Source organism: Mobula hypostoma, chromosome 6 (genome assembly GCF_963921235.1).
Source record: "Mobula hypostoma chromosome 6, sMobHyp1.1, whole genome shotgun sequence".
Taxonomy (NCBI): domain Eukaryota; kingdom Metazoa; phylum Chordata; class Chondrichthyes; order Myliobatiformes; family Myliobatidae; genus Mobula; species Mobula hypostoma.
This window is the reverse complement of record NC_086102.1, coordinates 182,642,123-182,662,878: the sequence shown is the minus strand read 5'-3', so window position 1 is coordinate 182,662,878 and position 20,756 is coordinate 182,642,123. Positions and strand designations below refer to the sequence as shown.

Below are 20,756 nucleotides of genomic sequence, written 5' to 3'. Positions count from 1 at the left end.
GAGAAAAACTGACTTTGACCTATTGTATCAAGAGCCTCCAAGTAGACCAAAGCCACATCATTAACAATCGACTCCAGAACAGAATTGGGTTAATCATCACGCACATATTTCATGAAATGTTGTTTTGCAGCAGATGAATATTGAAATACATACAGTCTCTATAAAAAGTATTCACCCACTTGTAAGTTTTCATGTTTTCTTGATTTACAACATTGAATCACAGTGGATTTAATCTGGCTTTTTTGACACAGCAAAAGACTCTTCTGTGTCAAAGTGAAAACTGATCTCTACAAAGTGATCTGAATTAATTACAAATATAAACAAAAAATAGATTGCATAAGTATTCAGCCCCTCAAATATGACACATCAAATCGTCACTGGTGCAGCCAATTGATTTTAGAAACCAAGTGATTAGTTAAATGGAGATCACTCATGTACAGTCAAAGTGTTTCAACTGACTGTAGTAAAAATACTCCTGTATCTTTGGAGGGTCCAACTGCCGGTGGGTCAGTATCCTGGCAAAAATGACACCATGAATACAAAAGAACACTCCAAGCAACTCCGCAAAAATGTTATTGAAAGGTACAAGTCAGGAGATAGAACCAAGTTTCCAAGTCACTGAATGTCCCTTGGAATACAGTTATGCCAATTAACAAGAAATGGAAAAAATATGGCAGAACTGTAAATCTACCTTTTGGAGGCCATCCTCAAAACCTGAGTGACTGAGCATGAAGGAGCCACCAAGTGGACTGCGACAACTCTGGAGGAGTTACAAGCTTCAGTGGCGGAGACGGGAGAGGCTGCACATACAACAACTGAAGTCTGCCGGAAGAAAGTTCTATTATTTGATGAAACCAAAAGCAAGCTCTTAGGGCCATCACACGAAATGCTGTGCTTGGCATAAACACATCTTCAAAAACACAGCATCCCTCCCGTGAAGCATGGTAGTGGATGCATCATTTTGTGGGGATGCTTCATTGCAGCATGCCCTGGAAGGCTTGTGAAGGTAAAAGGTAAAATGAATACAGTAAAATACAAGGAAATTCCAGAGGAAAACCTGATGCAATCTGCAAGAGAACTGCGACTTGGGAGAAGATTTGTTTTCCCGCAAGACAACGACCCCAGGCTAAAAACAAAGCTACACAGGAATGGTTTAAAATCAACAAAGTTAATGTCCTGGAGTGGCCAAGTCAGAGTCCAGATCTCAATCCATTTGAGAATTTGTGGCTGGACTTGAAAGGGCTGTTCACTCATGATCCCCATGCCATCTGACAGAGCTTGAGCAGTTTTATGAAGAAGAATGGGGAAACATTGTATTGTAGCGATGTGCTACACACAGCGTTAGACTAACCACACAGAGTCGGTGAGTTAGAGTTGCGATGAAAGAGATTTACTCAAACTTAGCGGCCGCTTTAAAGCCTTCCCGTTCCCGCCCTCCCTGGGTGGGACTACTGTGGGGAATGCATATTCCCAGACCCTTTCTGCGCGCGGGATTTTCCCCCTGCTGGTGAAGATGGCCTGGCGCCCTTTTTGCTGTCGGCCCTCTGCCTGCGTGCGCTGTTTCGTGAGCCGGTTCGTGAGTGCCAGAAAGTGGGTCGCCACATAACCCCCCCGCCCCCAGAACCGGCGATATCTCCCCCAATGTCCACAGTCTGGATCGGCCTCTGTTTGGGAGGTCTGCCCCTGCGCCGCGGTGCCTGAGCCTGGTCCGGTTGCGCCAAGTCCACATGGGCCGGCTTGAGTCGGTCCACCGTGAAAACCTCCTCTCTCCCCCCAGTGTCCAGCACGAACGTGGACCCGTTGTTCCTGATCACCTTAAACGGCCCCTCGTAGGGCCGCTGTAGCGGTGCCCGGTGTCCGCCCCGTCGTACAAAAAGAAACTTACAGTTCTGCAGGTCTTTGGGTACGCAGGTCGGGCTCTGTCTGTGCTGTGAAGTGGGGATGGGGTCCAGGTTACCGAGCCTCTCCCGTAGTCTGTCCAGGACTGCTGTGGGTTCTTCCTCTTGCCCCCTTGGGGCTGGTATGAACTCTCCTGGGACGACCAGGGGCGCGCCGTACACCAACTCGGCCGACGAGGTGTGTAGATCCTCCTTGGGCGCCGTGTGGATTCCGAGCAGGACCCAGGGAAGTTCGTCCACCCAGTTAGGCCCCTCCAGGCGGGCCATGAGAGCCGATTTCAGGTGACGGTGGAAACGCTCCACTAGTCCGTTCGACTGTGGGTGGTAGGCAGTTGTGTGGTGTAGCTGTGTTCCTAAAAGGTTGGCCATAGCTGACCACAGGCTGGAGGTGAACTGGGCGCCCCTGTCGGAGGTAATATGGGCCGGTACCCCAAAGCGTGCTACCCAGGTTGCGATCAGTGCTCGGGCGCAGGATTCGGAGGTGGTGTCGCTGAGCGGGACTGCCTCTGGCCATCTGGTGAACCGGTCTATCATAGTTAGGAGGTACCGTGCTCCTCGTGACACTGGCAGGGGCCCCACGATATCCGCATGGATGTGGTCGAACCTCCGGCGGGTGAGTTCGAACCGCTGCGGTGGAGCCTTGGTGTGCCGCTGCACCTTGGCCGTTTGGCACTGCATACACGTTTTGGCCCATTCACTGACCTGTTTACGCAGTCCATGCCACACGAACCTGTTGGAGACCAGCCGTACAGTTGTCCTGATTGAGGGGTGCGCTAAGTTGTGAATGGATTCGAAAACCCGCCGGCGCCAGGCTGCTGGGACGACGGGGCGGGGTTGGCCGGTAGCTACGTCACACAGTAGGGTCCTCTCACCTGGGCCTACGGGGAGGTCTTGGAGCTGCAAACCGGAGACTGCAGTCCTGTAACTGGGGATCTCAGCGTCTGCCTGCTGTGCCTCTGCCAGTGCTGCATAGTCCACCCCCTGGGACAGGGCCTGTATGGTAGGTCTGGAAAGTGCGTCTGCCACGACATTGTTCTTTCCAGAGACATGCCGGATGTCCGTCGTGTACTCGGAGATGTAGGACAGATGTCGCTGCTGGCGGGACGACCAGGGGTCGGACACCTTAGTGAACGCAAAGGTAAGCGGTTTGTGGTCGGTGAACACGGTGAAGGGACTACCTTCTAAGAAGTACCTGAAATGCCGGATTGCCAGGTATAGTGCCAATAGCTCCCGGTCGAAAGCACTGTATTTGAGTTCGGGTGGTCGTAGGTGTTTGCTGAAGAACGCCAGGGGTTGCCAGCGACCCTCGATGAGTTGTTCCAGCACTCCACCGACTGCTGTGTTGGATGCGTCCACCGTGAGGGCAGTAGGAACGTCCGTTTTGGGGTGCACTAGCATCGCGGCGTTTGCCAAGGCTTTTTTGGTTTTAACGAAAGCGGTTGCGGCCTCTTCGTTCCAGGTAATGTCCTTGCCCTTACCCGACATTAGAGTGAACAAGGGGCGCATGGTTCGGGCTGCTGAGGGGAAGAAACGGTGGTAGAAATTCACCATACCCACGAATTCCTGCAAGCCTTTGATTGTGTTGGGTTGGGGGAAGTGGCGGACCGCGTCTACCTTGGCGGGCAGCGGGGTTGCCGCGTCTTTAGTAATCCTGTGGCCCAGGAAGTCGATGGTGTCGAGTCCGAACTGGCATTTGGCTGGATTGATTGTAAGGCCGAATTCACTCAGGCGGGAGTAGAGCTGGCGGAGGTGGGACAGATGCTCCTGCCGACTACTGCTGGCTATGAGGATGTCGTCCAAATAGATGAATGCAAAGTCCAGGTCGCGTCCCACCGCGTCCATTAGCCGCTGGAAAGTCTGTGCGGCATTCTTTAGACCAAACGGCATTCGGAGGAATTCGAAAAGTCCGAACGGGGTGATAAGTGCAGTTTTGGGGATGTCGTCCGGATGTACAGGGATTTGATGGTATCCCCGGACGAGGTCTACCTTGGAAAAGATCCTTGCGCCGTGTAGGTTTGCTGCGAAGTCTTGAATGTGCGGCACAGGGTAGCGGTCTGGCGTTGTAGCCTCGTTCAGTCTGCGGTAGTCACCGCATGGTCTCCAACCCCCCGTTGCCTTGGGCACCATGTGAAGGGGGGAGGCCCATGGGCTGTCGGACCGTCGTATGATCCCTAATTCCTCCATCTTCCTGAACTCCTCCTTCGCCAGTCGGAGCTTGTCCGGGGAAAGCCTTCGAGCACGGGCGTGGAGGGGTGGTCTCTGGGTCGGGATGTGGTGCTGTACTCCGTGTCTGGGCATGGCTGCCGTGAACTGCGGTGTCAGTACTGATGGGAAATCCGCCAGGACCCTGGTGAATTCATCGTCGGACAACGTGATGGAGTCCAGGTGTGGGGCTGGCAACTGTGCTTCACCCAGGGAGAACGTTTGAAAAGTCTTGGCGTGGACTAATCGCTTCCCTTGCAAGTCGGCCAGCAGGCTGTGGGCTCGTAGAAAGTCTGCCCCCAGCAGTGGTTGGGCCACGGCGGCCAGTGTGAAGTCCCACGTGAACCGGCTGGAGCTGAACTGTAGCCGCACCGTGCGGGTGCCGTAGGTTCGTATTGTGCTGCCATTAGCGGCCCTCAGGGTGGGTCCCGGTTCTCTGTTGCGGGTGTCGTAACTCGTTGGAGGTAAGCCGCTGATCTCCGCTCCGGTGTCGACCAAAAAGCGGCGTCCCGACTGCTTGTCCCAGACGTACAGGAGGCTGTCCTGATGGCCAGCCGCCGTAGCCATCAGCGGCGGCTGGTCCTGGCGTTTCCCGGGAATTTGCAGGGCGGTCTGCAACGGCGGGCCTCCGTGCCCCACCGCTGGTGGTAGAAACACCATTGTTCGTTGGGCTCCTCACTCCCGTCGCCGGGTTTTGTAGGCTCTGCTTCCGGGTCTGGTCTGGTCTGTCGTTGGCCACACGGCTTGGTGATCTGTGCGACGGATGCCCCTCTCTCTTTCCTGGCATTCCACAGCACATCTGCCCGGGCCGCCACCTCCCGGGGGTTGCTGAAATCTGTGTCGGACAGCAGCAGGCATATGTCCTCGGGCAGTTGCTCTAGGAACGCCTGCTCAAACATGAGGCAGGGTTTGTGTCCTTCAGCCAGGGCCAGCATCTCGTTCATTAATGCTGACGGCGGCCTGTCTCCCAAACCATCCAGGTGCATTAAGCGGCGTGCTCGTTCGCGCCGTGAGAGTCCGAAAGTCCTTATGAGCAGGGCTTTGAATGCTGTGTATTTGCCGTCCTCCAGGGGCGACTGTATAAACTCCTCAACTTGTGCAGCAGTCTCCTGGTCGAGGGAGCTCAGCACGTAGTAGTAGCGAGTGGACGCCGAGGTTATCTGCCGAATGTGGAATTGTGCTTCTGCTTGTTCGAACCATAAATGGGGTCTCCAGAAGCTCGGCAGTTTTAACGAAACTGCGTGAACAGATGCAGCGTGGGTCATCTCTGGTCCAATTATCGTTTGGGCCGTCGGGGTCACCAATTGTAGCGATGTACTACACACAGCGTTAGACTAACCACACAGAGTCGGTGAGTTGGAGTTGTGATAAAGAGATTTATTCAAACTTCGCGGCCCGCTTTAAAGCCTTCCCGTTCCCGCCCTCCCTGGGCGGGACTGCTGTGGGGAATGCATATTCCCAGACCCTTTCTGCGCGGGATTTTCCCCCTGCTGGTGAAGATGGCCTGGCGCCCTTTTTGGGGCCGGCCCTCTGCCTGCGCGCGCTGTTTCGTGAGCCGGTTCGTGGGTGTCAGAAAATGGGTCGCCACAGTATCATCCAGATGTGAAAAGCAGATATAGACCCATCCACACAGATTCAAGTCTGCAATTGGATCGACTAAATACTGACTTGAAGGGGGTGAGTAATTACGCAATTATTTTGTGTTTAATAATTGTAATAAATTTAGACCAATTTGTTTTCACTTTGACACGAAAGAGTCTTTTTTGTTGAAGTGTCAAAAAAGCCAAATTTAAATCCCCTGTGATTCAATGTTGTAAAACAATAAAAAATGTAAACTTCCAAGAGGGAGTGAATACTTTTTATATGCACTGTTTATATCGCTAGGGTGTCTGAGACTCTTGCATAGTACTGTATTTGTCAACATGGAGCACAGCGCGAATTTGTATGTCGGAAGGGGCAAAAGAATTTGGGAATGGTGAGGGTGGAGCGCAATGGGAGGTGTGTTTGGGACAGGTGGAAGAGAAGGAGTGCCAGGAGCTGGGGGTGGCGCAGGTGCAGACACATCCAGCCCCGAGATACCAGACAAGGTCATTTGAATCCAAACAATTGGTTTAATGATCATTACAGAATGTCTCTCTGGTGCATCCTGCTCCCTCCCCTCACCCTTTCCCTTTTCCCAACCATGATTCCCGTCTCCCTGCCCCTTCCCACTCTCGATCTACAATACAGACCCATAGCAGAATCAGGTTTGTCATCTCTCAATTATGTCAGGAAAATTGTTTTTTTTTGCAGTAGCATTGCAGTGCAATAAGTAAAATAACTACAGTACCGTGCAAAAGCCTTGGGCACCCGATACATGTGTCTTCAGAGTTTTAGTCATAGTCATAGTCATACTTTATTGATCCCAGGGGAAAATTGGTTTTCGTTACATTTGCACCATAAATAATAAATAGTAATAGAACCATAAATAGTTAAATAGTAATATGTAAATTATGCCAGTAGATTATGAAATAAGTCCAGGACCAGCCTATCGGCACAGGGTGTCTGAGCCTCCAAGGGAGGAGTTGTAAAATTTGATGGCCACAGGCAGGAATGACTTCCTAAGTTTGATGGCCACAGGCAGGAATGACTTCCTTTGCACAGTACTGTATGCTTACCATGCTGCCTATCTTCACTTACACATGAACAGAGTAAAGACAGCACAGCCCATCTATCTACCTATCTGATATACCTGGCCTTCTGCAGCCTCTAAGGATGAAAGGGCACAGATCTGAAATGTTACCTTTGGTTCCCTTTGCACAGAAGCTGCCTGTCCTATTGAATGTTTCCAGTATTTACTATTTTTAGTTCATATTTTTATTATCTTGTCACAAATTCTATTTCTGGTTTATTCTGCTGCAGTACAGTTTACTAATGCTTTCACTTGTGATTCCCTGAATTCGTCCCTAAGTATGTTTTTGTAACCAGGAACATCACTGAATAAACCTTGTGCAATTGCTGACAGTTGTCACATCACCCTCTTTATGTTCATCCCTGTCACATTGATTCTTTGTCTTGCCCTGGCTTGTCACTGGTCCCACCACTGCCTATACATTCCTAGAAGCATCTTATGATGAAAGAGCTTTCAACATTTTTGGCTTTCTAGGTAAATCCTTTAAATTTGCCCTTAAACTTCCCATTAATCCCTCCTGAAGCACATTTCCTTAAGCCAGGGTTTCCCAAAAAATTTTTTAAGTCATGGAGCCTTACCATTAACTGAGGGGGTCTCTGGACCTCAGTTTAGGTAGGCCAGCCTTAAATTTTTGTGATCGCTTCTGAATTATAAGCCACCAAGTTTGTCTCTCTCGCATAAGACCATAAAGTACAGGATCAGAAGTAGGCCATTCGGCCCATCGAGTCTGCTCTGTCATTCAGTCATGGGCTGATCCAATTCTTCCAGTCTCATTTTGGAATAAGGAAGTTAAAATTGCTTTGAAAAGGAGTTTTTCATCTCCACAGACACAAATATGTCACTATTAAATGTACTTCAGACGTGCAGAGAAATGCATAGAGATTAATTGGGAATATAACCAGATCAATAGATGGTTGACTGTGGAATATAAAATAGAGGAGCAATAGATCACTTTTTAAGATGTTAAATTAAAGAGATTTTATATTCGGAACAATATTTAAACCTGCTGACATCTGGCCTCTTGTATGTAAAATGGGATTTAAAATTAAAATCGGAAATGTACTTTATAGAAGTTAAGCTAAACAAAAATAAATAAAAGATTTTTTAAGGGTGCATGATATTTGACATTTTCAATGTTAGTTGGAAAACTTCCCACTCCCTTCGAACACAAGACCTAAGCTAAATAAAACCCGAACCAGAAACCCAGTTGGACAGGATTCCATCCCTCATGTCACACCTACCCCCTTGCTTCTCCACAGACAATGAACCCGCACTCACATTTGTTAGAACATGAAAGAGAAAAGGCATTGATTTAACTTTAAATTTTTTAAAATTTTTTATTTTTATTTGGATAAGGAATTCACAAGTATCATGAGCTTTTTTCACGTGTATAACCTTTTCCATTTTTTTATATATATATAAAACTATAATTATTTATACATTCCTAACTACACATTATGATACAAGAAGAAATTAGACACTTAAATAGATAATTATGTACAGTTGAAATTCTAATCTATTAGGCTAAGTAATGATATTAGTTGTTAAGAAAAATAGTTATAATAGTGGATTAATAATAATTTCCATATATCTCTTCTGGACTATTTCTTTCTGGTCCAAAATGTTGTATGTAAGCCTATGTAACAACCATTGTAGGTGTTTATATCCTAACTTGTTCATGTTTGCTCCTACCCCCAAACATAATTATCCAATCCCTATGTACTTATTTACTTAATTTTATCATTTTTTTTATCCCTTTCCCAAATCTTTTCCTTTACTTGTGTTAATTCTCTATTTTCCAAAAAAAAACAATAACAGTAAACATTTAGACCAGGGGTGCTTACGTTAGCAATATTACTGTGTTGATGAGAAGAGCAGTATAAATCATTAGGAGAGTCTTTCTTCTGTTCAAGAAACAATACATGCCCCAAATAGAGCATCTCAAAGTTCAGAGGTATCTGGGTCTTAAGTACCTTAACTATTGTTCTATGAATACCTTTCCAATGTAAACTTAATTTAGGGCAATCCCAGAAAATATGGAAATGATTTGCCTCCTTGGAGCCGCACCTTCTCCAACACGTCACGTTTGTGTCTTTATATTTTTACTGATATGGGGTCTTGAAGTATCTTATAGTATTTTTCCAACAATGTTCTCTCCAAGTCAAAGAATTAGTTGAAGACCACTGAAAGCTGCATATTTTCCCCCAAGCCTCCTCTGAAAGTACCAACCCCGCTTCTTTCTCCCACTTCTCTTTAATATACAATGTGTTTACATTTTTAGCATGGGAGAGTGCATTATATAATCGAGAAACTGATTGACTTGGTATTGAACTGCAAGCCGAATTCAGAATCTTGAAAAATTCTAATTCTACTGTTGATAGGTCTGTATACCAACGTGTGGTGGGCCCTTTCTATCTGTAAGTCTTTTGCATCCGGTATATCAAGGTTCTCTCTAAGCAGCTTCTCCACGAAGGGAATCATCAATCCGGGTTTACCTTCGGTTACTTTGGGAACTCCACAGATCCTCACATTTTCCCTTCTTGAGTGGCCTTCTTGGTCTATTAGCTTCCACTGGAGCTGCTCTTGTAGCTTTAGCATTTCTGCTATCACTTCCTCTGCGTTTTGTAGCTTCTCTTCAATTCCTACAATCCTCACTTCGGCTTCATCTGTCCTCGGATTAGTTTTTACTATTTCTCCTTTAATATCTTCCAGCTGTTTGCTGTTATCTTGCGGACCTCGCGAATCTCTCTGAGAATCAAAGACAGATTCACCGATTCCTCCTCATTATCTCCATCCTGGCTAGCCGTGGGGGAGCTAGGCCCGTCGCCTTGCTGCGTCTCTTTCTGTTTATCAGCCTTCTGAGCGGACTATTTAATCTTGTTCTTAGACATCATCCTTGCCCCTTTTATTCATATAGTTATACAATATTAAGTATTTGTCTAATTTTGATTTTGGGGCAGTTTACCTTTTTTGTCGAGAGACCTTTTCCTTACGCCGCCATTCCCCTGATGACCTGACTTGATTTTAAATGGAAATTTAGAGATTCTTCACTGAAATTGGTCCAGTGGATAGAGGAGTTACTCCATGCAGGAACATACAAAACAAAGTAAAGCCTTAAACTTAAAAATGCAGACAGAATCAACTCAATTAGATGTCAGTATGCCATTCAGTTTACATTCCTTTTTCAGGATACAGATGCTGCTGGCAAAAATATCCCCTAGATATCTTTTAAGTGCTTAAGACCAGAAATTAAATCACATTGTCCAACCTAGCATAATCATTTGTATTAAGTATTTGCCTTCAATGTTTGCCTTTGCCAGTAATGACTCAGTTTTTAGTTTCATGGCTCATCCAATGCAAATGCTGAATCACTCTATACAAAATAAAAATCCATGCATTTGACTGGAAAAAAATAAAGAGTACAAAATATCATTAAATAATCAAGAAAATATTTTATTGCTAAATTTAATTGAGTAAAATTTCAAATTGTTGATAGTTACATTTGCTAAGCTAAATCTAACTTAAAAAGAATCCCAAAATGTTGCTATTTTCACTGTTTTCTTACAAGCACAATAATCAAGTTAGTCTGATCAGAATTGGAATCCAGATGACCATAATCTGGAATCTGGAGTAGAATGGTCCATTTTCTAATCATATCCACATCATGAGCTGTCTTAAGAAAAGCAGTGCATCCTGCATATGTCACTTCAGAAACTATTTAACAAGGTAAGCTATGAAGTGTGGGTGACAGGATGGAGATACGTCTCCACCAAAGAAGGTGTAAGTTGCTTCTTCCCTCTGCTAGCCAGCAGATCACAGGTCATCCTTGGGCAAGGTGTAACATCTGATTATCGCCACCCCCACCCCCCCAACCCCTGCACCATGATCAGGGTCATGTGAAGCCTTGGGAGCAGGTGGTGGATGGTCATTTGAGCGGCTGGTGCATATCACAAGTCCTGGTTATGCAGCCGCTGATGCCAGGCAGACAACCTCTGAAGACGACTGATAATGGCTGAGGTCTCCCATCTTGTCAAGCCACTGTCCAGGGGAATGTAATGGTAGACCACTTCTGTAGCAAAATTATCAAGAACAATCATGGTCAAAGACCATCATTGCCACGTCATATGATATTGCACATAATGATGATGAGATACTGTATAAAAACAGAAAAAGAGAATTTTCCCACCACTAAGCACATCTTTCCCTCCCTCCCACCTTCTGCTTTGCACAGAGATCACTCCCTACAAGACTCCCTCGTCCACTCATTCCCCCCCCCCCGCCCCATCCCTTCCCACCGATCTTCCTCCTGGCACTTATCCTTGCAAGTGGAACAAGTGCTACACATGCCCTTACACTTCCTCCCTTACCACCATTCAGGGCCCGAGACAGTCCTTCCAGGTGAGGCGACACTTCACCTGTAAGTCGGCTGGGGTGATATACTGTGTCCGGTGTTCCCGATGCGGCCTTCTATATATTGGTGAGACCCGACGCAGATTGGGAGACGGCTTCGCTGAATGCCTACGCTGTGTCCGCCACAGGAAGCAGGATCTCCCAGTGACCACACATTTTAATTCCACATCCCATTCCCATTTCGATATGTCAGTCCATGGCCCCCTCTACTGTCGAGATGAAGCCATACTCAGGTTGGAGGAACAGCACTTTATATTCCGTCTGGGTAGCCTCCAACCTGATGGCATGAACTTTGATTTCTCTAACTTCCCTTGATGCCCCTCCTCCCCTTCTTACCCCATCCCTAATTTTTAATTTTTAATATTTTTTTTCTCTTTTCCTCTCACAATAACTCTTTGCCTGTTCTGCATCTTCCTCTGGTACTCCCCTCCCCCTTTCTTTCTTCCAAGGCCTTCCGTCCTATGATACTCCCCCTTCTCCAGCCTTGTATCCCTTTTGCCAATCAACTTCCCAGCTCTTTGCTTCATCCGTCCCCCTCCTGTCTTCTCCTATCATTTCAGGTCTCCCCCTCCCCTTCCCACTTTCAAATCTCTTACTATCTCTTTTCTCCGTTAGTCCTGACGAAGGGTCTGGACCCAAAATGTCGACTGTACTTCTTCCTAGACTGGCCTGCTGAGTTCCACCAGCATTTTGTGTGTGTTACTTGAATTTCCAGCATCTGCAGATTTTCTTGCGTTTGCGTTATCAATGACAGAAATATCTTTACACAGAGTAATACACGAGGATAAATATTAAAGGTCAGGAGTATCCCTATAAGTAGAAATTGGATTCCTATCATGTTACGATAGTCATGGGTGATTTCAATTTGCAGGAAGATTTGAAGAATCAGTTTGGTGCTGGAATCCAGGAGAAGGCCTTCAGAGAATGTCAATGCCAATGATATTGCTTTTTAGAGCAGCTTGAGGTTGAGCCCACTCAGAAAAAAGGCAATTTAGGATTGGGATTTATGTAATTAACCAGATTTGATTAGGGAGCTTAAGGTAAAGGAACCCTTGGGAGGAAGTGATCATAATATGATAGCATTCACTTCACCCTGCAGTTTGAGAAAGAGAAACCGAAGGCAGTATGGCAGTGCAGTAAAGTCAGATATGGAGGCATGACAGATGAGCTAACCAAAGTTGCTTGGAAGGGACACTAGCAGGGATGACAGCAGAATGGCATGGATGATGTTGCTGGAGGCAATTTGGAGGTGCAGGATAGATACATCTCAAATATGAAAAAGTCTGCTAAAGGGAGCAAAAGGCAACTGTGGCTGACAAGGGAAGTCAAAGATCAGATTTGAGCATGAGAGGGGATAAAATATGGCAAAAACTACCGAGAAGCTGGAGGTTTGGGAAGCTTTTAAAAAGCAACAGAAGGCAACTTAAAAAAGCAACAAGGAGAGAAAAGATGAAATATGAAGGTAAGCTAGAAAATAATATTAAAGAGGATACCAAAAGGTTTTTCAGATATATAAAGAGTAAAAGAGAGGCGCGAGGAGGTATCAGACCGCTGGAATATGATGCTAGAGAGGTAGTAATAGGGCACAAAGAATTGGCTGATTGACTCGAAGTATTTTGCTTCAATCTTCACTGTGGAAGACAAGAGCTGTATGCCAGAAATTAAAGGGAGTCACAGGGCAATTGTGAGTGTAGTTGCTATTACGAAGGGGAAGTTGCTTGGGAAGCTGAAAGACCTGAAGGTACATCCCAGGGTTCTGAAAGAGGTAGCGGAAGAGATTGCGGAGGATTTGGGGTACCTGATAAAATAGGCTGAAGTCAGCATGGCTTGCTTAAGGGGAAAATTTATCTGAGAGGTCTGTTTGAATTTGAGGAAATAACATGCAGTGTTGACAGAGGAGAATCAGTGGATGGTGTTTACTTGATTTTCAGAAGGCCTTTGACAGGATGTCACATATAGGTCCATGAAGCAAAAGAAGAATGTGTGGTATTACAGGAAATATACTAGCATGGATAAGTAGATTGGCTGACTTACAGGAGGGGAAGAGTGGGAATAAAAGGGCTGCCAGTGACTAGTGGTGTTCCATAGTGGTTGGTGTTGGGACTGCTTTTTTTCATGTTATATGTGAATGATTTGGACGTTCGAATTGATTGATCTGTGGCCGGGTTTGCAGGTGATATGAAAACAGGTGGAAGAGCAGGTAGTGTTGAGGAAGCAGGGAATCTGCAGAAGGACTTCGATAGATTAACCGAATGGGCAAAGAAATGTCAGATGGAATACAGTGTCAAGAAGTATATGGCTTTGTACTTTGCAAGAAGGAATAAAGGTATAATCTATTTTCTAAATGAGAAGAAAAATCAAAAATTAGAAAGGGAATTGGGAATCCTTTGCAGGATTCCCTGAAGGTTAACTTGCAGGTGAGTTGGTGGTATGGAAGGCAAATGCAATGTTAGCAGCCATTTCAAGAAGACTAGAATATAAAAGCAATACTGTAATGTTGATGCTTTAGAGGTTATTATTCAGACTGCATTTGGGGTATTGAGAGTACTTTGGGCCCCTTATCAAAGGAAGGATATGCTGTCTTTGGAAAGGATCCAGAAGAGGCTCATAGTAATGTGATCAAGGCAATGAAAAGGTTAATGTAGGAAGAGCATTTGATAGGTCTGGGCCTGTACTCACTGCAGTTTAGAAGAATGAGGAGGGTTTCTGATCGATTCTAGTGAATATTGAGAGAGTGGACATGGAAAAGATCTTTCCTATTGTAAGAGCGGGGGGATTGTTCTGGGGCCAGAGGGCACAGCCTCAGAATAGAAACATGTCCATTTTAAAAAGAGATGAGGAGAAATTTCTTTAGCCAAGGGCGGTGAATCTGTGGAATTCGTTGCCACAGATGGCTGTGGAAGCTAATCATTGGCTATATTTAAAGTAGAGGTTGATCGGTTCTTGATTTGTAAGGACATCTTTCTTTATGGGGAGAAGGCAGGAGAATGGGGTTGAGAGGGATAATAAACAGCCATGATGGAACAGCAGAGCAGACTGAATGGGATGAATGGCCCAATTCTGCTCCAATGTCTTATGGTTGAATAAACAACATCAGTTCAAATGTTGATTCAGTTTTTGATATAAAGACAATAATAAATCTTAACAACAAGGAAGAAGTAATTTGGGCTATTCTGTCTATTTCACTTTAACAGCCTTTGGTAATTAGGAAATTTCTTTGTCTGATTGAAATTTTCTGCTGCATGCCTTTTCCAGCAATTTCCACTTTAGATCTGTGGACCAGCTCTCTCACCTCAAGTCTGAATTTTGTAGGTTCAAGTCCTACTCCAGCAGCTTAAGCATAAAAATGTACAATAGTATGCACCAAAGTACCATTAGTAGCGTTGTCTGCGGGGTGAAGTAAAAAAAAATGCTGAATAAATGTAGATATTCCTTTCTTCATTAACTACCCAAATGTAAGCCATCCTTGATTCAGCTCACATTTCTCAAAAACAGATTCTTTATCCACACATGAACAAAATCTAACTATACAATGTTTACAATATAAACACTTGCATTCTTGTAGCAGGACAAATAGAAACACAGAAAACCTACAGCACAATACAGGCCCTTCGGCCCACAAAGCTGTGCCAACATGTCCTTCCTTAGAAATTACCCAGGGTTGCCCATAACCCTCCATTTTTTTAAGCTCCATGTACAAATATGTCACAAATTGTCTGCAATTTGGTCCAGAGCCTTCCAGTGTCAATGTTTCTAATAAACAATGTTCACACTGAAGATAGAGTGAGAATCCTTTACACAGAACTTGGGTTTATTATCGTATCCGTAGTCAGCAGGTAATCTGCAATAAATGTTGGCAAATATGATAGGGGGATCCATAGTAGTTTTGCATCAATGCTGTCACTGTACCGAGTCCTTGGGTACTTGGCTGATAGAGCATGTTCCATACACCACACCACCAGGGAAAGATCTGTACTCGACAATAATTTCACTAGTTTCTCCCGTCTGACAACCGCTGTGAATATCCAAAGCAAAGTGTTAGTGGGGTAGACTTTAATGAATCACAAATAAACTATTTTGGGTGGTATATGTTTAAAATCTCATACAATAATGGAAAGTGCTTTATAATATGCAGGTCTATCATCTCTAATGAGAAAAGGATGGCTAACGTTGCTGTTACACCACAGCAGGATTATGAATTTCCTCACTCCATCCCTCCCCACCATTGAGCATATCTACATGGAGCACTGTTGCAGCCTCAGGGACCCCACCACCCAGCCCATGCTCTGTTCTCACTACTGCCACTAGGAATGTGGTGCGGGAGTCTCAGGACTCACACAAGGTTCAGGTTCTATTACCCCTCTTGAAACAACTTCACTTGCCCTGTCATTGAAATGTTCCCACATTCAATGTACTGACTTTCAAGGATTCTTGATTTCATGTTCTCTATATTTATTGCTTATTTATATTTTATTATTATTTCTTTCATTTTGTATTTGCACAACTTGTTGTCTTCTGTACTCAGGTTGAATGCCCAAATTGAGTAGTCTTTCATTGATTCCATTATGGTTATTATTGTACAGATTTACTGAGTATGCCCATGGGACAATAAGGGTTGTATCTGGTGACATATGGTGTATATACTTTGATAATGATATATTTTGAACTTTAATTAAATGGATTTCCTTACTGAAATTTCAGTCATAGTCATGGAGAGATACAACATGGAACCAAGGTCTTCGACCCACTGAGTCTCCATTGACCAAACATTACCCATTTACACTAAACCCTGAGGTGGTGGGGTGGAGATACATCTCTACCAAAGGAGGTTTAAGGCACTCCTTCCCTCTGCGAGCCTGCAGATCACCCTTGAGCAAGGTGTAGCACCCGCTTAGCCTCCCTGATCAGGGTCAAGTGAAGCCGTGGGTGCAGGTGGTGGATGGTCGTTTGAGCAGCTGGTGCAGATCACAAGTCCTGGTTATGCAACCAAGGACAATAGGCAGACAATCTCTGAAGAGTATTGATAATGGCTGGGGTTATCTGTCTTATAAAGACACTGCCCAGAAGAAGGCAATGGCAAAACCACTTCCAAGAACAATCATGGTCTTGGAAAGACCATGATTGCCCACATCATATGACATGGTGCTTAACGAACAGTGGGTATATGAAATGAGTTCCCAGAGGAACCTGTAGAGGGCAGATGCAATTACAATGTTTAAAACATTTAGATAAATACATGGAGGTAGAAAGCCTTGAGAGACAAGGGCCAAATTAGGCAAATGGGACTAACTGAGTTAGAGATCATGGTTGACATGATCTCCAAAGGGCCTGTTTCGATGGTGAATAACTCTGATTCTATGGATGATTGGGCCAACGGATCTGTTTCGATGTTCTATAACTCTGACTCCATGAAGCTAGAACTGTTGTGAGAAAATACTGTATGCCTCCATCACTTTCTCAGCACTGAGCTCCAGATTGCAACCACACTCTGATGAAAATTTCTTTTCTCAGATCCCTTCTAATCCTCTTAGTTTTCACATTAAAACTGTGCCTTCTAGTTTTAGATATCTTTTCCTGCTGTCTCCCCATATCTATGGCTAGGCCGCCTAAGACTTTTGCACAGTACAGTAGTTATTTTAAGTATTGCACCAATACTGCTGCCGCAGAAAAAAATTCAAATGTCATGACGTGAATGATGATAAACCTGAGTCTGATATGGGTCTCTATTGCAGACTGAGATAGGGTAGGAGGCAGGGAGAGGGGAATCATGGTTGGGAAAAGGGGAATGGAGAGGGGCGGGAGCAGGCAGCACCAGACAGACGTTCTGTAATGATCAATAAACCAATTGTTTGGAATCAAATGAGCTTGCCTGCAGTCTCTGAGGTGGGGTGTCTGAAACTGCACCACCCCCCCACCCCGGCACTCCTTCTCTGCTACCTGTCCCACACCCCTCCCGTGGCACTCTGCCCTCTCCATTCCCAACACCCTTTGCGCCCACCAGATTTACAAACTTGTTCTCTACTCCATGTGGACAAATACAGTACGGTGTAAAAGCCTTGGGCACCTTAGCTATATATTTCTGCCTAAGCCTTTGCCCAGTACTGTACCTCTCACTGGCCTCCCCTTAGACTCCTCTGCTCCAAGGAAACCAAACCTGGGAAATCCAATTTCTCCTTCCAACTAAAATATTCCATTCAGACAACATTCTGGTAAATCCTTTCTGCACAGTTTCCAGTCTAATCACGTCCTAACAATTTAGCACGTGACTAACTGCACGAGACAAGTGATCTAGTGACCCTCTGCAACAGAGTGATTAATATCCCTACTCAAATATGCATACATACAAACTTCAAAATTATTATTAATTCCATGGAGGAATGATGCTGAAAACTAATGGTTTCATGATCGCTCAACCTGCAAAAGCAAGTTCCAGAGTCCTGAACGGTTCTACCTCATTTTGTACTTGCATAGATCGAGTCTATTTCGGATAGCAATTAATCATCAGAGGTGCCGAGGCATACCTTCTGATTTGCTACATGGTTTAATGAACTACAGTACTTAAACATGTGACCATTATGCAATATTGTTCTCATACAATTGCTCTTCAAAACTAGCCATCTAAGAAATGAAATGACTAAAACTGATTCAGAATCATAGTTATACAAAAGCACAGCACAGAATCAGGCCCATTGGCCCATCTAGTCAGTGTAGAACCATTTAATCTGCCTACCTCCATGGACCTGCACCAGAACCATACCTCCCCATACCTCCACCATCCATGTACCTACCCAAACTTATCTTAAATGTTGAAATTCAGCTCGCATCCAACACTTGCACTGGCAGCTCGTTCCACACTCTCTGAGTGAAGAAGTTTCCCTTCACAACTCTATGAGTGAAGTAGTTTCCCTTCATGTTCTCCTTAAACATGTCACCTTTCTCCCTTAACCCATGACCTCTTGTAGTCATACCCAACCTCAGTGGAAAAAGCCTGCTTGCATTTACCCTAATTATACCCCTTAAAATTTTGTATAACTCTATCAAATCTCCCCTCAATCTTTTACGTTTTCTGCTCCCAAGTTTAAGACTAACTGAATCCTGAAAGATTACGAGTCTGTGAAGATTTTCATAATAAGCTTCAATTAATTCAAAATGCACTTCCATAAAATATAGCAGCAGGCCTTTCAGACAAAATAAGAATTAACTTTTTTTTTACATGAACTTCAGGTTTCTAAAATTACTCAACAAATATCATAGTACACTTCTTATTCATAATTTTTAGTATTAATCTTCAATAATTATTTTAATGGCCTACCAAAACAGTCAATAATAAAATGCTTGTGCCTAATGTAATTCCAAGTCTATGGATTCATTTTCTATTAAGCTGAGTAGGTGTAGATATCTTACATTGTATTAAATAGTCTTCTCCGTACTCTTTTCTCACATCCGGTGGGAGATCATCCCAGAGGCATTCCTTTTCATGACGATGTATTTCACAGTTGGTCATTCTGGTTTCAAAGGTCCCGGGTTCAATACAAGCAACTTTTATTCCAAATCTCTTCATATCACGCCTAAGCAAAAGCAAATTTAGCATAGATGAGAAATGGTTTGGTTGTATAGCTGTACTAGAGTGGAAAATATTATTCAATGCCATTAATAAAATTTGTTAAGGTACTCTTCCTGTTTTTGTACTTTTGCAAAGGTGAGGCTGCAATGTGCCCTTACCAAATGCACCCTCATGACACTGCAGGATGGCACAGAACAGGAAAATGGTGGTACCTAGAACCTGAATTTTACTGTTGATTATGAGGTAATGAGGTGGCACAATAGTGCGGTGGTGAGCACAATGTTTTACAGTACAGGTGACCCGGGTTCAATACCCAGCACTGCCTGGGATGAGTTTGTACGTTCTCCCCGTGACTGCGTGGTTTCCTCCAGGTGCTCCAGTTTCCTCCCACAGTCCAAAAATGTACCAGCTGGTAGGCTAATTGGTTATTGTAAATTGTCCCGTGATTAGGCTAAGATTAAATTAGGGGATTGCTGAGGGGCACGGCTCGAAGGGTCAGAAGGGCTAATTGTGTCAGCATGAGCTAATCAGTCTGATGGCCAAGTGGAGAGAGCTGTCCCGGAGCCTGTTGCTCCTGGCTTTTATCCCGTGGTACCGTTTCCCAGATGGTAGCTGGAACTGTTTGTAGTTGGGGTTACTTGAGTCCCCAATGATCCTTCGGGCCCTTTCTACACACCTGTCTTTGTAAATGTCCTGTATCATGGGAAGTTCACATATACAGATGCACTGGGCTGTCCACACCACTCTCTGTGATTGAGGGAAGTACAGTTCCCATACCAGGCACTGATGCAGCCAGTCAGGATGCTCTCAATCGTGCCCCTGTAGAAAGTCCTTAGAATTTGGGGGCCCATACCAAACTTTTTCAACCATCTGAGGTGAAAGAGGTGCTGTTGTGCCTTTTTCATCACATAGCCGGTCTGTACAGACCACGTGAGATCCTCGGTGATGTGTATGTTGATGAACTTAAAGCTGTTCACCCTCTCAACCCCAGATCCATTAATGTCAATAGAGGTTAACCTATCTCCATTCCTCCTGTAGCCCACAACCAGCTCCTTTGTTTTTGTGACTTTGAGGGAGAGGTTGCTTTCTTGACACCACTGTGTCAGGGTGATGACTTCTTGTCTATAGGCTGCCTCGTTATTATTTGAGATTAGGCCAATCAGTGTAGTGTTTTTAGAAAGTGTAAAGGAAAGTCACATCGGAATTGATTGCATATATAAACCTCATCTGATATGAGACTCATGCAGTCACCACCTCTATCTTAGATGGATCCATAGATACTCCATCCCGTGAGACTATGTGTTCAAAATAGTTGACAGATGTCTTGCAGAACTGGCACTTGTCCAGGAAAAGTTTTAGCCTTTCAGCTTTCAGACAACCCAGCAACTTCAGTAGCCTCTCTTCATGTTCCTTCAAGTTGGACCCTAACACTATGAGATCATTCAGGTAAACCAATACCTCAAGCAAGTTGATATTCCCCACCATTTTCTCCATGACATGTTGGAAAGTTGTCGGGGCCCTCGATATATCTGGGGTATCCTATTGAACTGAAAGAATCCTAGTGAACGTATGAATGCCATTGTCTCTTTGTCAGCTCATTCATGTGGATCTGATAACACCCACTCCTCAAGTCCAGCACACTGAACCACTTCGAACCACTCAGGCAGGCGAGCGCATCGTCGATTCTCGGGACTGTATACTGGTTGGGGATTGTACACCTGCTCAGAGTAAAATCGTCCACACACATCCATACCTGTCCATTCTTGTTCGTGGCCACCACTATTGGAGACTCATAAGGGCTTCTGGACTCAGTGATGACCCGAGATTCCTTCAGCTTCCGCAGATACGGCCGAATGTCCTCCACCTCTGCAGCTGCCAGTCGCTGCGACCTTTCTCTGATCTCGGCGTCCTCTGTCACCTGGATGGTGTGGCAAGAGCTCTTGGAACAACCCACATCAAACTCGTCCATTGAAAAGACATTTTCCAGCTTCCATTTTTCACCTGTACAACC

At 44.9% G+C, this 20,756-nt stretch overlaps 2 protein-coding genes across 2 annotated transcripts in view; one reads left to right on the top strand and one right to left on the bottom strand.

Moving 5' to 3' along the window:
- Positions 1–5,555: 5,555 nt before the first annotated feature.
- Positions 5,556–20,756, top strand: part of LOC134348655 (dehydrogenase/reductase SDR family member 9-like) — a 52,256-nt gene continuing 37,055 nt past the window's right edge. Inside the window, exon 1 of the mRNA XM_063052400.1 lies at positions 5,556–5,777. The gene's annotated coding sequence lies outside the window, so the exon portion shown is untranslated. The remainder of the gene's footprint in view (positions 5,778–20,756) is intronic.
- LOC134348658 (dehydrogenase/reductase SDR family member 9-like) lies at positions 14,835–18,900 on the bottom strand. Its single transcript, XM_063052408.1, has 2 exons — positions 18,586–18,900; positions 14,835–15,196 (listed from the first exon to the last, which is right to left on the bottom strand). The coding sequence occupies exons 1-2, from the start codon at positions 18,830–18,832 to the stop codon at positions 14,976–14,978; spliced, it is 468 nt and encodes a 155-aa protein (XP_062908478.1). The 5' UTR covers positions 18,833–18,900; the 3' UTR covers positions 14,835–14,975.